The sequence below is a fragment of the Caretta caretta genome, chromosome 16, assembly GCF_965140235.1.
Source record: "Caretta caretta isolate rCarCar2 chromosome 16, rCarCar1.hap1, whole genome shotgun sequence".
Lineage (NCBI taxonomy): Eukaryota > Metazoa > Chordata > Testudines > Cheloniidae > Caretta > Caretta caretta.
Genome location: NC_134221.1, coordinates 14579281 through 14593004, shown reverse-complemented (window position 1 = coordinate 14593004; position 13724 = coordinate 14579281). Strand labels below are relative to the sequence as shown.

Genomic DNA, 13724 nt, shown 5'->3' with positions numbered 1-13724 from the left:
TCCACAGTAAATATAAATCAATAGTCACAGTTTGCTTTTAAATTAACGTCCATTAATTCAGTGCATTACTGTTGAGCAATAAAGTCAATTTTGTGGCTGTATTGTAAAAGAGTAACAAATAATGATACTAGAATGAGTTTAAAATTCACAAAGTACATAATATGGAATAGGATACAGTTCTTAGGAAAAGAGCATCTTATTCTTTCTGGGCCCAGTTTTTCAACCTGGACCTCCATTTCTGCAGGCATCATTCTGTATTCACAAAGAACTGTGCCCACCCTGCAAGCCCCCTTCCATGTTCTTTTCTGGAAATTCATTGGAGACCCAAAAAATGCAGATGCTAAAACGGGGACTTGGGCTGCAATCCTGCAGTCAGATCCGCCCAGGGGGACCCTTATACCAGCATGGATCCAAGGGCAGCCTTGCCAATTCCCAAGATATTTAGTGTTTTTGTCTTAAAGCCCCAGCTGCTGGGGTCATGTGATTAGGAGACACTCTCAGATTTCATTAAAATAATGGTTCTAGCCCTTCTGGTTGCGGAAAAAAGCTTGAAAACATGAAGCCTAAAGCATCAAAAACCATAAAACACATAAAAATCACCCTCAAATCCATCTTTTTAAAAAATCTCAAGATTTTAGGGCCCTGACTCATGATTTTTCAACATTTGGGAGTGACAATGCTGTGACTGCAGGACTGGGACTGTGGTTTGCAAATGAGGCTCCCCGGTGCTGTGGTGTTATTCTGACAGGAGCCCATGTCATATTTACAGGCATATTTACTGTGCCTATCATCACAGCACCTGGGCTCACGTGACATGGTTCTGATTACAAGCAATAGCTCAGCCACGAGGAACAGAAATACCCCAAGAGCCCCCACAACACCACAGAACAGAGACACGACTTAAGGTACTTCGGCCCCAGTTCTGCAAAGCATTTAAGCATATGCTTAGCTCCCATTGCAGCCAGTGAGATTTAACCACATGCTTAAAGTTAAGCACATGATTAAGTTCTATGCTGACTCAGGGCCCTTGTGAGGCTAAAGAGCAGAAAGCACTTACTTTGCAACTCAGGCACTTATTTCCTCATGGGACAAAACACACAGCAGTGAAAATCGTCCTTCTAAGCTACCTCAACAGAGCATTGAGAGGCTTAATCAATTAATGATTATAAAGCACTTTAAGAAGCTGGGAAACACGCTATGGAAGTGCAAAGATTTACATTATTTATTATTAATTATTATTATAATTCACAGTTGGCTTCTGCTGTATTCCCCTATGGGGCAACAGCCTGGCCTCCCAAGAAAGGTTAGATCTCTCTTTACATTTCATCTAGGCTCCAGTCAGGCTGGTTTCATTCTGACACTTCTCAGGGAGGCAATGAGCCTCAGGGCCAGATTTTTTAAAGATATTCAGGTGCTTAAAGATGAAGAGAAGTAGCTAGACCTAGATCCTCAAAGGCATTAGGCACCTACCTTCCACTGATTTCAATGGAAACTAGGTGCACAAATATCTTTCAGGATATGGGCACTTGTTACTGTTGAAAATCTCACCAGATGTCTATCTGCAGCTGTAGGCATAGGCGCCGACTCCGTAGGTGCTCCGGGGCTGGAGCACCCACAGGGAAAAATTAGTGGGTGCTCTGCACCCACCGGCAGCCAAGCTCCCCTCCCCGCTCCACCTCACCTCCTCCTCTGCCTCTGCCTCCTCCCCTGAGTGCGCCGCATCTTGCTCTTCCGCCTAACTCCCAGCGCTTGCAGGAGCCAAACAGCTGTTTGGAGGTGTAGCAAGCTCCGGAAGGGATGGGGAAGAAGAGGGAACGTGGAGCGTTCAGGGGAGGAGGTGGGGAAGAGGTGGGGCCAGGGCAGGGATTTGGGGAAGGAGTCAGAATAGGGGTAGGGAGGGGGCGGAGTTGGGGCAGAGGGGGGTCAAGCACCCATTGGCGTGAGTAGAAGTCAGCGCCTATGGCCGTAGGTACCTAAATACCTTTAAAATCTGACTTCTAATACCATAAGTCATTAGTAGAATTGGAAATAGAACCCAGGAGTCCTGGTTCCTAGTCCTCTGTTCTGATGGCTATATAGCACTGTCCCATATGCCTTCCTAACAATATATCCCAATACATCTTTTTCTTAATAGGGAAAGTGCAGCATAAGGTTTCTGAGACACAGTCAAGCTTTACATTGTTATGTGCATCTATAGAACATGTATGTACTGATAACCTTGTACCATAGAGCAATGGAGGGTGGGCTCTATCCAGCAGTCACTCAAATTAACAAAAACAAAAAGACTATTTTTAAAAACCCCACAAATACATGATGATGTAACAGAAGGAAATTCAATCTTGGGATCTGGTGCTATAGCACGCAGACTACATATATACATGGTTCACAATGTCATGGGAACTACACAATGGAATCATAACCTCACAGGACAAGACTGGTTATCTATTATCAGACGCCTGTTACAGATACACCCAGGGGATATCTATCTATCTGTGTATCGCAATTCACAATATAACTTGGCCCACGTACTACACTTCATAGATTCAAAGGTCAGAAGGACCATTGTGATCATCTGTTCTGACCTCCTGTATCACACAGGCCATAGAACTTCCCCGAAATAATTTCTGTTCGAAATACAGCATGACTGTTAGAAAAACATCCAATCTTGATTTAAAAATCGCCAGTGACAGAATCCACCATGACCTTTGGTAAATTGTTCCAATGATTAATTACCCTCACTGTTAAAAATTTACACCTTATTTCCAGGCGGAATTTGTTTAGCTTCAACGTCCAGCCACTGGATTTTGTTATACCTTTGTCAGCTAGATTAAAGAGCTCATTATCAAATATTTGTACCCCATGTAAAGTCACCCCTTAACCTTCTCTTTATTAAGCTGAGTAAGTTAAACTCCTTGAGTCTCTCTCTATAAGGTATGCTTTAATCAGTCTCAGGGCTCTTCTCTGAACACTTTCCAATTTCTCAACAGAGCAACCCTAAAGCTGATGGGCTCTGCAGTATAATAGCTAGCCCAGTAGACCTCTCCAGTAATGACCAAGGAGCTCAGGCAAAGGTTGTGGGTTCATATCCCACCATGGCTGCTTTTTGCTATTGATTTTACATGGGAGGTGCTCCGATACGATGAGGATGAGCAGCAGCGTAAGACGGAATGATAAGGTGCAGGGAATTAGGCCAGGTAACACTGAGCCCAGTGTGGAAGGGAGGGTTTTAGTCTCTTTGAGGAGCTGCTTACCATCTGACTGATCTAGGAATCCAGTGTTACTTCTGTAGGGTAAGAAAGGGGGTCTAGTAGACAGGGCATTGAACTCGGGAGATCAGGGTTCAATCCCCACTTCAGCCAGAGACTATGTTTATGTGTGTGGCCTTGGGAAAGTCATTTTATCATCCCTGTGCCTCTGTTCTCGATCTGTAAATGGGGATAACAGCACTTCTCTAACTCCCAAGGATCGGAGGATAAAATCGGAGGCACTCAAATACGATGGAGATGAGGGCCATGTAAGGACCTAGACAGACAGGAAAGTGCTCCCTCTTCTTGACAACTGTGACAAAGATGCGGGAACACTTAAGCTAAAGTGATTATCACCAGAGATGAGGCCTGGAATGATGAGAACTAGACAAACAGAGTCAAGTTCTAGATACACGGGTGCAGTTCTGCTGAAATCAAGGAGGTCGTATTCATTTACCAGAGGAGAATTTGGTCCATGGTATCAAATTCTGAATCTGGACAGTTAGGCCTGCATGTTTTATTTACCCATTCCTGTACACACAACTGGATTTCATCTGCACACATCCAGTTGGTGGCTGCGTGCGCCTTGCTGTCCAATCTGCTTGTGCAAATGTGAGTTTAGTGCCTACAAAAAAAGGTGCAGTGAGTTGTATGTGAACCAGCAGATGTGAAAAATCAGAGGCCAGCTTGCAGCTAGCTGAAAATGTGGCCCATAGTTTTTGATAGTGCTTGTCACTGGGCAGACTGACCAAAACCAAGAGGTAGAGGGATTTTTTTTGATAGGGGAGGAGGAGCTGGGCACGCAGAAGAGAAAACTGGAGAGAAGAATAGTGGTGACACAATGACTGATTTAAAACAAATGATCCCTCGTTGGCCTCATCTAGTAATGGAAACATCCCTGTATGAATGACAATTTCACAATACTATTATACTTGTTCAGCATCTCTTGATGGCAAGACATAGGATATCATGATCCTTTGTTTGCCACATATTTCTCCCCAGAGGGATCCACTGCTGGGTAAAGAGAAACTACAGAGGAGACCAAAAAGGATGTCAAGGTAGCCTGGTGTCTGGTACCACTCAGCCCGGAAGTTTGTGATGGTGCCGGATCATCTCGGAACCATCCCCTTTGTTTTGAAGGACAGAAATGGAGATGGGATCTATCACGGCAGACAAAAGGCAGCATGCAGGTTTGGAAGCCTTTAATGACTTGCTCTAATGCTCTCTGCACCAGGCTGCCCAGTGGCTGTATAGAGCAGCACTGAATGATGGAGTTGTGCAATGCACCAGAGTGGCTCTGTTCCCTTTGGGAGAACCTGCTGCATCCTAATCTATTGCCTTTTGGGGTAAGTGCTGCCGTGGGACTGCAGCAGTGACAGTGGAGAGAGAGCTCCTGGGTCTGTTAGCTTTCAACTGCTCTCCAGCTATACAACAATAATACCTCCAACCTGTGAGCAGAGAAGCAGACTTGAACCCAGCAGTCTTGGCTGTACCTTCCTGCTTTTCTTTAACACACCCTTAGAATTGATCTCAATAAGCAAAACAATCCAGCAGCTTGCAGTGTTAATAAGATTACATCAGTGATTCAAATGAAAAATCCACCTATTTGACAGAGCAGATTATTAGGCTGATATTTAAGATTCCTGGAGAAAAAGAAGGAGCTTTCAGGTGTCTGACCCCTCACTGTTCTCCATAACACAGAGAAGAACCCAAACTTTGAAAGCTACAAATGGTAGAGATTAAAAAATGCTTCTTGGTTCTGAAGTGAAGGCGGCAAGGAGAGGAGAATTGAAGTGGGGTTTTCTCTGTGCACCAATGTTTTGGTGACATTCCAGATTTGAGTCAGGAAGCCCCATAAAGATCTGGAAACTGTGGATCCAGGTAAAGTACACATCGAGTTAGCAAGTGATGTCATATGCGGGAGGGGGGCATTCCTTGCCTGTGAGTTATTGGTTGCTAGGGGGAAAAGTTTTTTAATGGGATGGGGTGTTCCCCTGGCTCCCTGCCCCCCCTACCAATAAATCGCTGTCTATATTCCTCTCTTTCCAGGCTAACCTCCTCTGAATTCTTGCAGCCGAGAACAGCAGCACTTGAGCACTCCATTAGGGGAATGATTCAGAAACTGTCAATGTTCTACAAAACCCAATGCTCTGAACTAAAAATAAACCAAAACACCAGGGGTGGGAGGGAAGGGAAAGAATTTCAGAACTCGGTCCAAATTCTCCCGCAAAGATTGCAGCAATGTTTACCACTGATGAAGTGAGCTGTAGCTCATGAAAGCTTATGCTCAAATAAATGTGTTAGTCTCTAAGGTGCCACAAGTCCTCCTTTTCTTTTTGCGGATACAGACTAACACGGCTGCTACTTTGAAACCTACCACTGAACAGTTTTTTTCTGTCCCCCCCTGCCCCCTCCCTTTCACACACCCCCACGGGAGACATTTGGGGGAGAAGAGGGTGTTCTGCTCTCCTCGCCAACACTTCAGTGCATCATGATGTCTGAATCACCAGGCTGAGCTTCCCTAGAAAGAAACACTTGCTTGTCTGGTGCTTCTCATGGCAGTGGCAGGCTAATCCCTGAATAACAGTACCATAGCGGGTTCGCCCTTCTGTGATGACCCCCTCAAACACCTGCTTTTTCTTTTGCTTTCTTTATTACTGCAGCAGATTGTGCAAATGCTACAAACCATGACACACTTACACATCCCTCCCCTCAACATTTGCAGGTGCACGCATTCCTGTGATACAAACAGCACACGTGCAGCCCCCAAATGCAAGCAGCAGGGCCCCATATGGAAAACCAACAGCATCTTTTGATCATGACCGGCTCCTACTCCATCCCTAACCCTAGTACAAGAGCAACCGGAAAGTTGCCTGATTGTAAGGGGGTTAGAATACTTACAATAGGTCTTCCTGGTCAGCTCTTCCACAACTTCAGGCTTCAACTTGCTGTTGGATTTCCCCATTATTGCCCAGAAGCTCTTCCTCCAGATCACTCAGTACATCAATCTCTATATTGCCTTGTAACTCCCCTTCTTTCACTGAGGGGTCATCAGAAAGCTTGCCTTCACTGTAAAAAAAATTCAAAACCACCTCGGGTTCTTCTTCCAATCTCCTCTCCTTCCTAGAACAATGTTTCTCTAACAAGCACCAGCAGCAATGGGATCAGAGGTAGAGGGGAGAATTGTTTTCGTTTTAGTGGTGCTCCAACCTTACCGGCAGATAGGATTTCAGTCCTGGAGGATTTTACCCCACTCTTCAATTGAAGAATGACGATCGTAAACAGAATTGCTACATTCCACTTGGGGAGAGGGCTTTGGGGTTTGTTTGTTTTTCTGCAGCGACCAGAGCTGTGGTTACATTTCAGTCATGGTTTCTCTTAATGAAAAATTAAACACTGCAGGTTGATTTGTTTTTCCTCCTCTCCCTTTGCTTGCACCGCCTGGAAAGGAAGGTTATTGTGCAGGATCTGTGTGTGTGTGTCTCTCTCTGTCCTCCCGGTAGCTCTGTGGAGTGTTGCTGTTGTCGTCCCTGGTTACAGAACACCCTCCCCTCTTTCTTTAGCTGTGTAGCTTCGGCAGGCAGGCGAGGATTTGCCTCTGCCTGCTGCTCTGGTGATAAGGTGTTAACTGGAATCTGCCAGTCAGACAGCAGCAGGACAATTGTCTTACGTCTCCCTTTCTTGTCTCCTCACTTTCCTTTTAGATCAGTCCTCTAAAAAAACCCACAACCCAATAACATTTTCATTCAAAACAACTCAATGGCTTCTTTCTCTGCAGATGCATTGATTTCCTTCCTCTGGGGCCTGAAGAGAAAACGCTTGTTGTCTCTAACTTGGAGCTGAGTGTCTAATGGAGATTGGAGATTCCCCCACTCCCCTCTCTCCAAAGTCATGCATTTATCTGAGATTCACAGAAGTTAGGGATGGCAGAGACCTATTGGGTCCGTGGATCCGCCCTCTGCCAATGAGGAATCTGCCTTTGTTTTATCGGGAAGTGGCAATGATACATTCGGAGATAGGTGCAATGTAAATAAATGGGATTATTATTGTCACTATACTGGTTTCTGCCTTAATGCAAAGTCTCCTGAATGAGATTTATTGCCTATAGCACCATAGCGTTTTTTTGTTTTGAAGACACATATTCCTTCTCCCTGATTCCCTTGCCTGCGTTCTTGAGACTCTGTTTCTCTTGATGTTTTCCTGGCACATAATAATTTACAAAGAAGTGATTTTTTGTGAATTTTGTAGATAACGTTAAGGTGTTTGCTTGCTTTCTCTCCCTTGGGGTAATTTTATAGTGAGTGTGCAGCCGGGGTAGCAGAAACCTGCAAGAAACAAAATAGATTTTCATCACTGACAGGTGGGTCTTTGTAAATCAATAGTTTCCTTATCTCAGAGATAGAGCGTGCCCAGATGGGTGGAAACACCCAGCCTACCAAGCTGACTGTTGTGCAGGTGATTAACATCCCATCTGACAACATGTCTCTACTCAGTTTTCTACTTATGCTATTTATCTCCAAAAAGATCAAATAATGTACTGCAATCTATGAGTCTTGCTACAGTCATTTTTATCAGTGAAAGGGACTTTTTCCCCTCTGGAGCCAGTCAGAAACCTAGGTGCTGGCCCCTTCCCTCAAAGAGCCATGTGCGTTCTTTGATGTTAAAATTAGGACTTATTAAGACAACATACTGAGCCATCACACATCAACCAGCTTATCACAGAGGTGGGAACATCACCACCCCTTACGCATCAAACACATCAAGAGTGACCTCTATGCACCAGACACCACACTAATATTATAACCCATAGCAGGCGAAGATTCTGACCACCCAGCCAGTAACCTCAGCAGCAAAGCCACCTCCCTGCAGGCAGTTCCATTTCTTTAGGAGCTCTGCTCGCTCAGATTCAGGAGAGCAGGTGGTGAAGGAAGAAGAGCACTGATGGGGTTAAACCTGCCAAGGGAGAAGAAATCTAGTGAAGTCGTTCCCCGTCCTGCCAATTTCCAGTGCTTGCTCTGCCTCTGACTTGTTCTATGACTGTACGTAAGTCAGAGGGACCAGCATTTGGAGAAGTGGCCTCTGATTTATTTATTTATTTATTTATTTTGGTCTGCTTCCATTTTTGGCATCCCCAGCTTGGAGGTTTCACAGGTATTGCTCAGCACCCTCGCAGGGCTCTTGTGAGGATTAATTAATTCATGTTTGTAAAGTGCAAATGGAGACCGTGTTGAGACTCTGAAAATCTGACCCCAATCAACCTACCCATGGACCATACAGACAGTCACTGACAGACGTGGAAATACAGCCCAAGAGCTCATAGCTTAGCCTAGGCCAGCAACCTTCAACCCTATTCCACCTGGCAGTTAAAAACCATCCATGTTTTTTTGCCACAACCCACCCAACCACACAATCCTTTGCAGCCAGGAAGGGGAAGAGTATCTTTGGATACAGATCTGGTTAACCTAGTGAGGAGGGCTTTAAACTAGGTTTGATGGGGGCAGGAGACAAAAGCCCACAGGTAAGTCAAAAACACGGAGACCTGGGAGGAGGGTCGGAATCTGCGGGGAGTATGAGCCATTAGAGCAGGGACAAGGGAGAGACAAGAGGGAACAGAGAGGGGAAATCAAATCAGTATCTTAGAAGTCTGAACACTAATGCAAGAAGTATGGGAAATCAACAGGAAGAACTAGAAATGTGAGTAAATAAACACAACTATGACATAGTTGGCATCACAGAGACTTGGTGGGATAATACGCATGACTGGAATATTGATATAGAAGGGTACAGCTTGCTCAGGAAGGACAGGAAAGGGGAAAAGGAGGAGGTGTTGCCTTGTGTATCCAAGATGTCTTGGACTGAGGCTGAGATGGAAATAGGAGACAGACTTGTTGACTTATCTCTGGGTGAGGATAAAAGGGGTTTAAAAACAAGGGTGATGTCACGGTAGGGATCTACTGCAGACCACCTAACCGGGGTGAGGCGTTTTTTAAACAGCTACCAAAATCATCCAAAGCACAGGACTTTGTGGTGATGGGGGAGTTCAACCGCCCGGACAGCTGTTGGGAAAATAACACAGCAAGGCACAGCTTATCCAACAAGTTCTTGGAACGTACAGGAGACAAGGTTTTATTTCAGAAAGTGGAAAAAGCGATGAGGGGAGATGCTGTTCTAGATTTGATTTTGACAAACAGGGAGGAACTTGTGGAGAATTTGAAAGCTGAAGGCAGTTTGGGTGAACGTGATCATGAAATGGCAGAGTTCATGATTCTAAGGAATGGTAGGAAGGAAAACAGCACAATAAAGACAATGGATTTCAAGAAGGAAGACTTAGCAAACTCAGGAAGTTGGTTGGTAAGATCCCAATGGAAAGCAAGTCTAAGGGGAAAAACAGTTCAAGTGAATTTGGAGCTTTTCAAAGACCCTATTAAGGGCACAAGGGCAAACTATCCCACTGTGTAGGAAAGATAGGAAGTATGCCAAGAGACCACCCTGGCTTACCTAGGAAATCTTCAGTGACCTGAAACTCAAAAAAAGAGTGTTACATAAAGTGAAAACTAGGACAAATTACAAAAGGATGAATATAAACAAATAACACAAGTATGTAGGGACAAAATTAGAAAGGCCAAGGCACAAAATGAGATTAAACTAGCTAGTGACATAAAAGGTAACAACAAAACTTTCCACACATACATTAGAACCAAGAGGAAGACCAAGGCCCTTTATTCAATGAGGCGGGAAAGACAATAACAGAAAATGGCAGAAGAGCTAAATGACGTTTTTGTTTCATTTTTCACCAAAAAGTTTAGTAACGATTAGACGTCTAACATAGGGAATACCAGTGAAAATGAGGTAGGTTCAGAGGCTAAAACAGGGAAAGAACAAGTTAAAAATTACTTAGGCAAGTTAGATGTCTTCAAGTGGCAAAGGCCTGATGAAATACCTCCTAGAATACTCAAGATGCAGACTGAGGAGACCACTGAGCCATTAGCCATTATCTTTGAAAACTCATGGAAGACAGGAGAGATTATAGAGGACTGGAAGATGACAAATATAGTGCCCATCTATAAAAAGGGGAATTACAGACCAGTCAACTTAATTTCAGTACCCGGAAAGATAAAGGAGCAAAGAACCAAGCAATCAATTTGCAAATATCTAGAAGATAATAAGGTGATAGCAGTCAGCATGGATTTGTCAAGAGCCAATTGTGTCAAGTCAACCTAATGGCTTTCTTTGACAGGGTAACAAGCCTTGTGGATAGGGGGGAAGAGGTAGATGTGGTATATCTTGACTTCAGTAAGGCTTTTGATACCGTCTTGCATGACCTTCTCATAAAAAAACTAGATAAATACAGCGTAGATGGAGCTACTATAAGGTGGGTACATAACTGGTTGCAAAATCATTCCCAAAGAGTAGTTATCAGTGGTTCACAGTCAAGCTGGAAGGACATATCCAGTAGGGTCCTGAAGGGGTCAGTCCTGGATCCAGTTCTGTTCAATAACTTCATCAATGATTTAGATAATGGCATAGAGAGTATACTTATAAAATTTGCAGATGATACCAATCTAGGAAGGGTTGTAAGTGGAGGATAGGATTAAAATTAAAAATGATCTGGACAGACTGGAGAAATGGCCTGAAGTAAACAGGATGAAATTCAATCAGAACAAATGCAAAGTACTCCACTTAAGAAGGAACAATCAATTGCACACATACAAAATGGGAAATGACTGCCTAGGAATGAGTACTGTGGAAAAGGATCAGGGGGTCATAGTGGCTCACAAGCTACATATGAGTCAACAGTGTAACACTGTTGCAAAAAAAGCAAACATCATTCTGGGATGTATTAGCAGGAGAGTTGTAAGCAAGACCAAAAAGTAATTCTTCCTCTCTAGTCTGCGCTGATAAGGCCTGAACTGGAGTATCGTGTCCTGTTCTGGGTGCCACGTTTCAGGAAAGATGTGGACAAACTGGAGAAAGTCCAGAATTTGTTAGTCTCTAAGGTGCCACAAGTACTCCTTTTCTTTTTGCGGATACAGACTAACACGGCTGCTACTCTGAAACCTAACAAAAATTATTGAAGTTCTAGAAAACATGATCTATGAGGAAAGACTGAAAGAACTGGGTTTGTTTAGTCTGGAGAAGAGAAGACTGAGAGGGGACATGATAACAGTTCTCAAGTACATAAAAGGAGAAGGGAGAAAAATTATTCTTGTTAATTTCTGAGGATAGGACAAGAACCAATGGTCTTAAATTGCAGCAAGGGAGGTTTAGGTTGGATATTAGGAAAAGTTTCCTGTCAGGGTAGTTAAACACTGGAACAAACTGCCTAGGGAGGTTGTGGAATCTCCATCATTGGCAGTTTTTAAGAGCAAGTTAGACAAATACCTGTCAGGAATGGTCTCGTTATTGCGTAGTCCTGCCTTGAGTGCAGGGGACAGGACTAGATGACCTCTTGAGGTCCCTTCTGTTCTTACACTTCTGTGATTCTATGAGACTGTAGCCAGGGAAAAAAACAAACCAAAACACATGGCTGATCCTGGGTGCTAGGATTTGTGGAGCTAGCACTGGGTGTGAGGAGGTTACCCAGGCTTGGTGAGGGCCAAAGGAGAATTGGTCATACGGTCTCACAGTATATGAAAGCTCTGTGTATGTGCTAATTATCTGTATTGCTGCACCACTTCTTATCTTCTCTCCTACCTTGTATTTTAAATCCTGTCTGAGCTGTCCGGACCTGCCTTTACTCCTCAAATATCAGCAACTGCTGAGGGAAATAATAGACACTGTAAATAATAATGGAAAGGCTGTTCTGTAACCCTGCAAAGAGTATAATGCAAATTGTGTGTGTGTTTATAAGGAATAGGGTGGGTAGAGGTGGGCAGGCGTGGATTACAGTACACACATGGTATGTTTCTTTACTGGTGAAGACTGCCGTAGTCAATTGTCCAGGGACATATTCCCTACAGTAGACATTTCTAAAATACATAATCTTCTATTAGCAAACTTTCCACAAACAAGCTCATTAAGGCAGCAAAGTTTAAAAACACAGCAGCAACCTTTATAAACACAGCAGCAACCCAGCCTGGGCAACAACAGGCTGACGGTAATATACCGGTATGAGACAAAAGAAAGGAGGCACAAATTCTCCTCTCTTATGCACTAGTGTCAACAGGAATAAGCCCACTGACTTCCAGTGAGTTACTAGGGATTTACTCAGAGACTCATAGACTTTAAGGCCAGAAGGGACCATCATGCTCATCTAGTTTGACCTCCTGCACATCATAAGCCACAAAACCTCACCCACCCACTCCGGTAACTGGCCCATAACCTCTGGCTGAGTTACTGGTGTAAGTATGAAAGGGGGACTGAATTCCTCAAATCTTGATTTAAAGACTTCATGGTACAGAGAATCCAGCATATCCGAGAGCAGAACGTGGCAAGAGTCTGTTCTCTTCTAGATGCTACTTGGATTGTAATCCCCTTGGGGCTGGGGCCATCTTTTTGTTCTGAGTTTGTACAGCACCTACCACAATGGGTCCCTGGCTATGCTTAGGGCACCTCGGCACTATGGTAGGACAAGTAATAATAAAATAATAATAGGGTGGTAGTGAGGCACGCTAGCCTCATAGGCCCCTACAATAGTGAGAGGAAGCCTGGGGGGAAGGCACTGCATGGGACTCTGGAGACCTGGGTTCAATTCCTAGCTCTTCCACAATCCCCTGTGGGACCTTGGCCAAGGCAATTTCTTCGTGCCTCAGTTTCCCACCTGCAAGATGCAAATAGCAATACTTCCACTTTGCCTATTTACATTGTAAGCTCTTTGGAGCAGAGACTGTCTCTTGCTGTTTATGTACAGCACCACCTAGCACAGGGGTTCTCAAACTGGTGGTCAGGACCCCTCAGGGGGTCACGAGTTTATTACATGGGGAGGTTGCGAGCTGTCAGCCTCCACCCCAAATCCCCCTTTGCCTCCAGCATTTATAATAGTGTTAAATATATAAAGAAGTATTTTTAATTTATATTGGGGGGGTCGCACTCAGAGGCTTGCTGTGTGAAAGGGGTCACCAGTACAAACGTTTGAGAACCCCTGACCTAGCACAAGTGTCCCCCCTCTCAGGTGAGGCCTCAAGCAGCTACTGTAATAAGCAATAGCATCCTAGCCTAATCATTTTAGCACAAAGGTCTGCTGCTGAGACACTGTTAATAGGATTCAATTAAATTTAAAACCCTACCCTGCCTATGCCACAGAAAACACTATAAAGAAGTTCAGATCACTTGGTGAAAGGCTAAAAGCAATCAGAAACTGTGCAAGCTAGTCAATTTCTCGCCCTAATTACTGACATTGGCTTTATTCCTTCCTTGGTAAGTAAGAAGGTGTTGGGTGTTGGCAAGGATGGAATGTTATTTCCAAAGATACAGAGACACAAGTTGCTTTGGGCAAGCTGGCTTAAAATCAGAAGGGGGCAAAAGAATTCTAACTAAACA

General features: G+C 44.1%; 1 protein-coding gene across 6 annotated transcripts in view; it reads right to left on the bottom strand.

Moving 5' to 3' along the window:
• NCS1 (neuronal calcium sensor 1) overlaps nt 1-13724 on the bottom strand; it is a 162161-nt gene that overhangs the window by 92213 nt on the left and 56224 nt on the right. For all 6 annotated transcript variants that reach the window (XM_075120399.1, XM_075120400.1, XM_075120401.1 and 3 more), the window contains one exon: nt 6147-7570. In XM_075120399.1, coding sequence (XP_074976500.1) covers nt 6147-6210 — 64 coding nt within the window. In that variant the 5' untranslated portion in view covers nt 6211-7570. The remainder of the gene's footprint in view (nt 1-6146; nt 7571-13724) is intronic.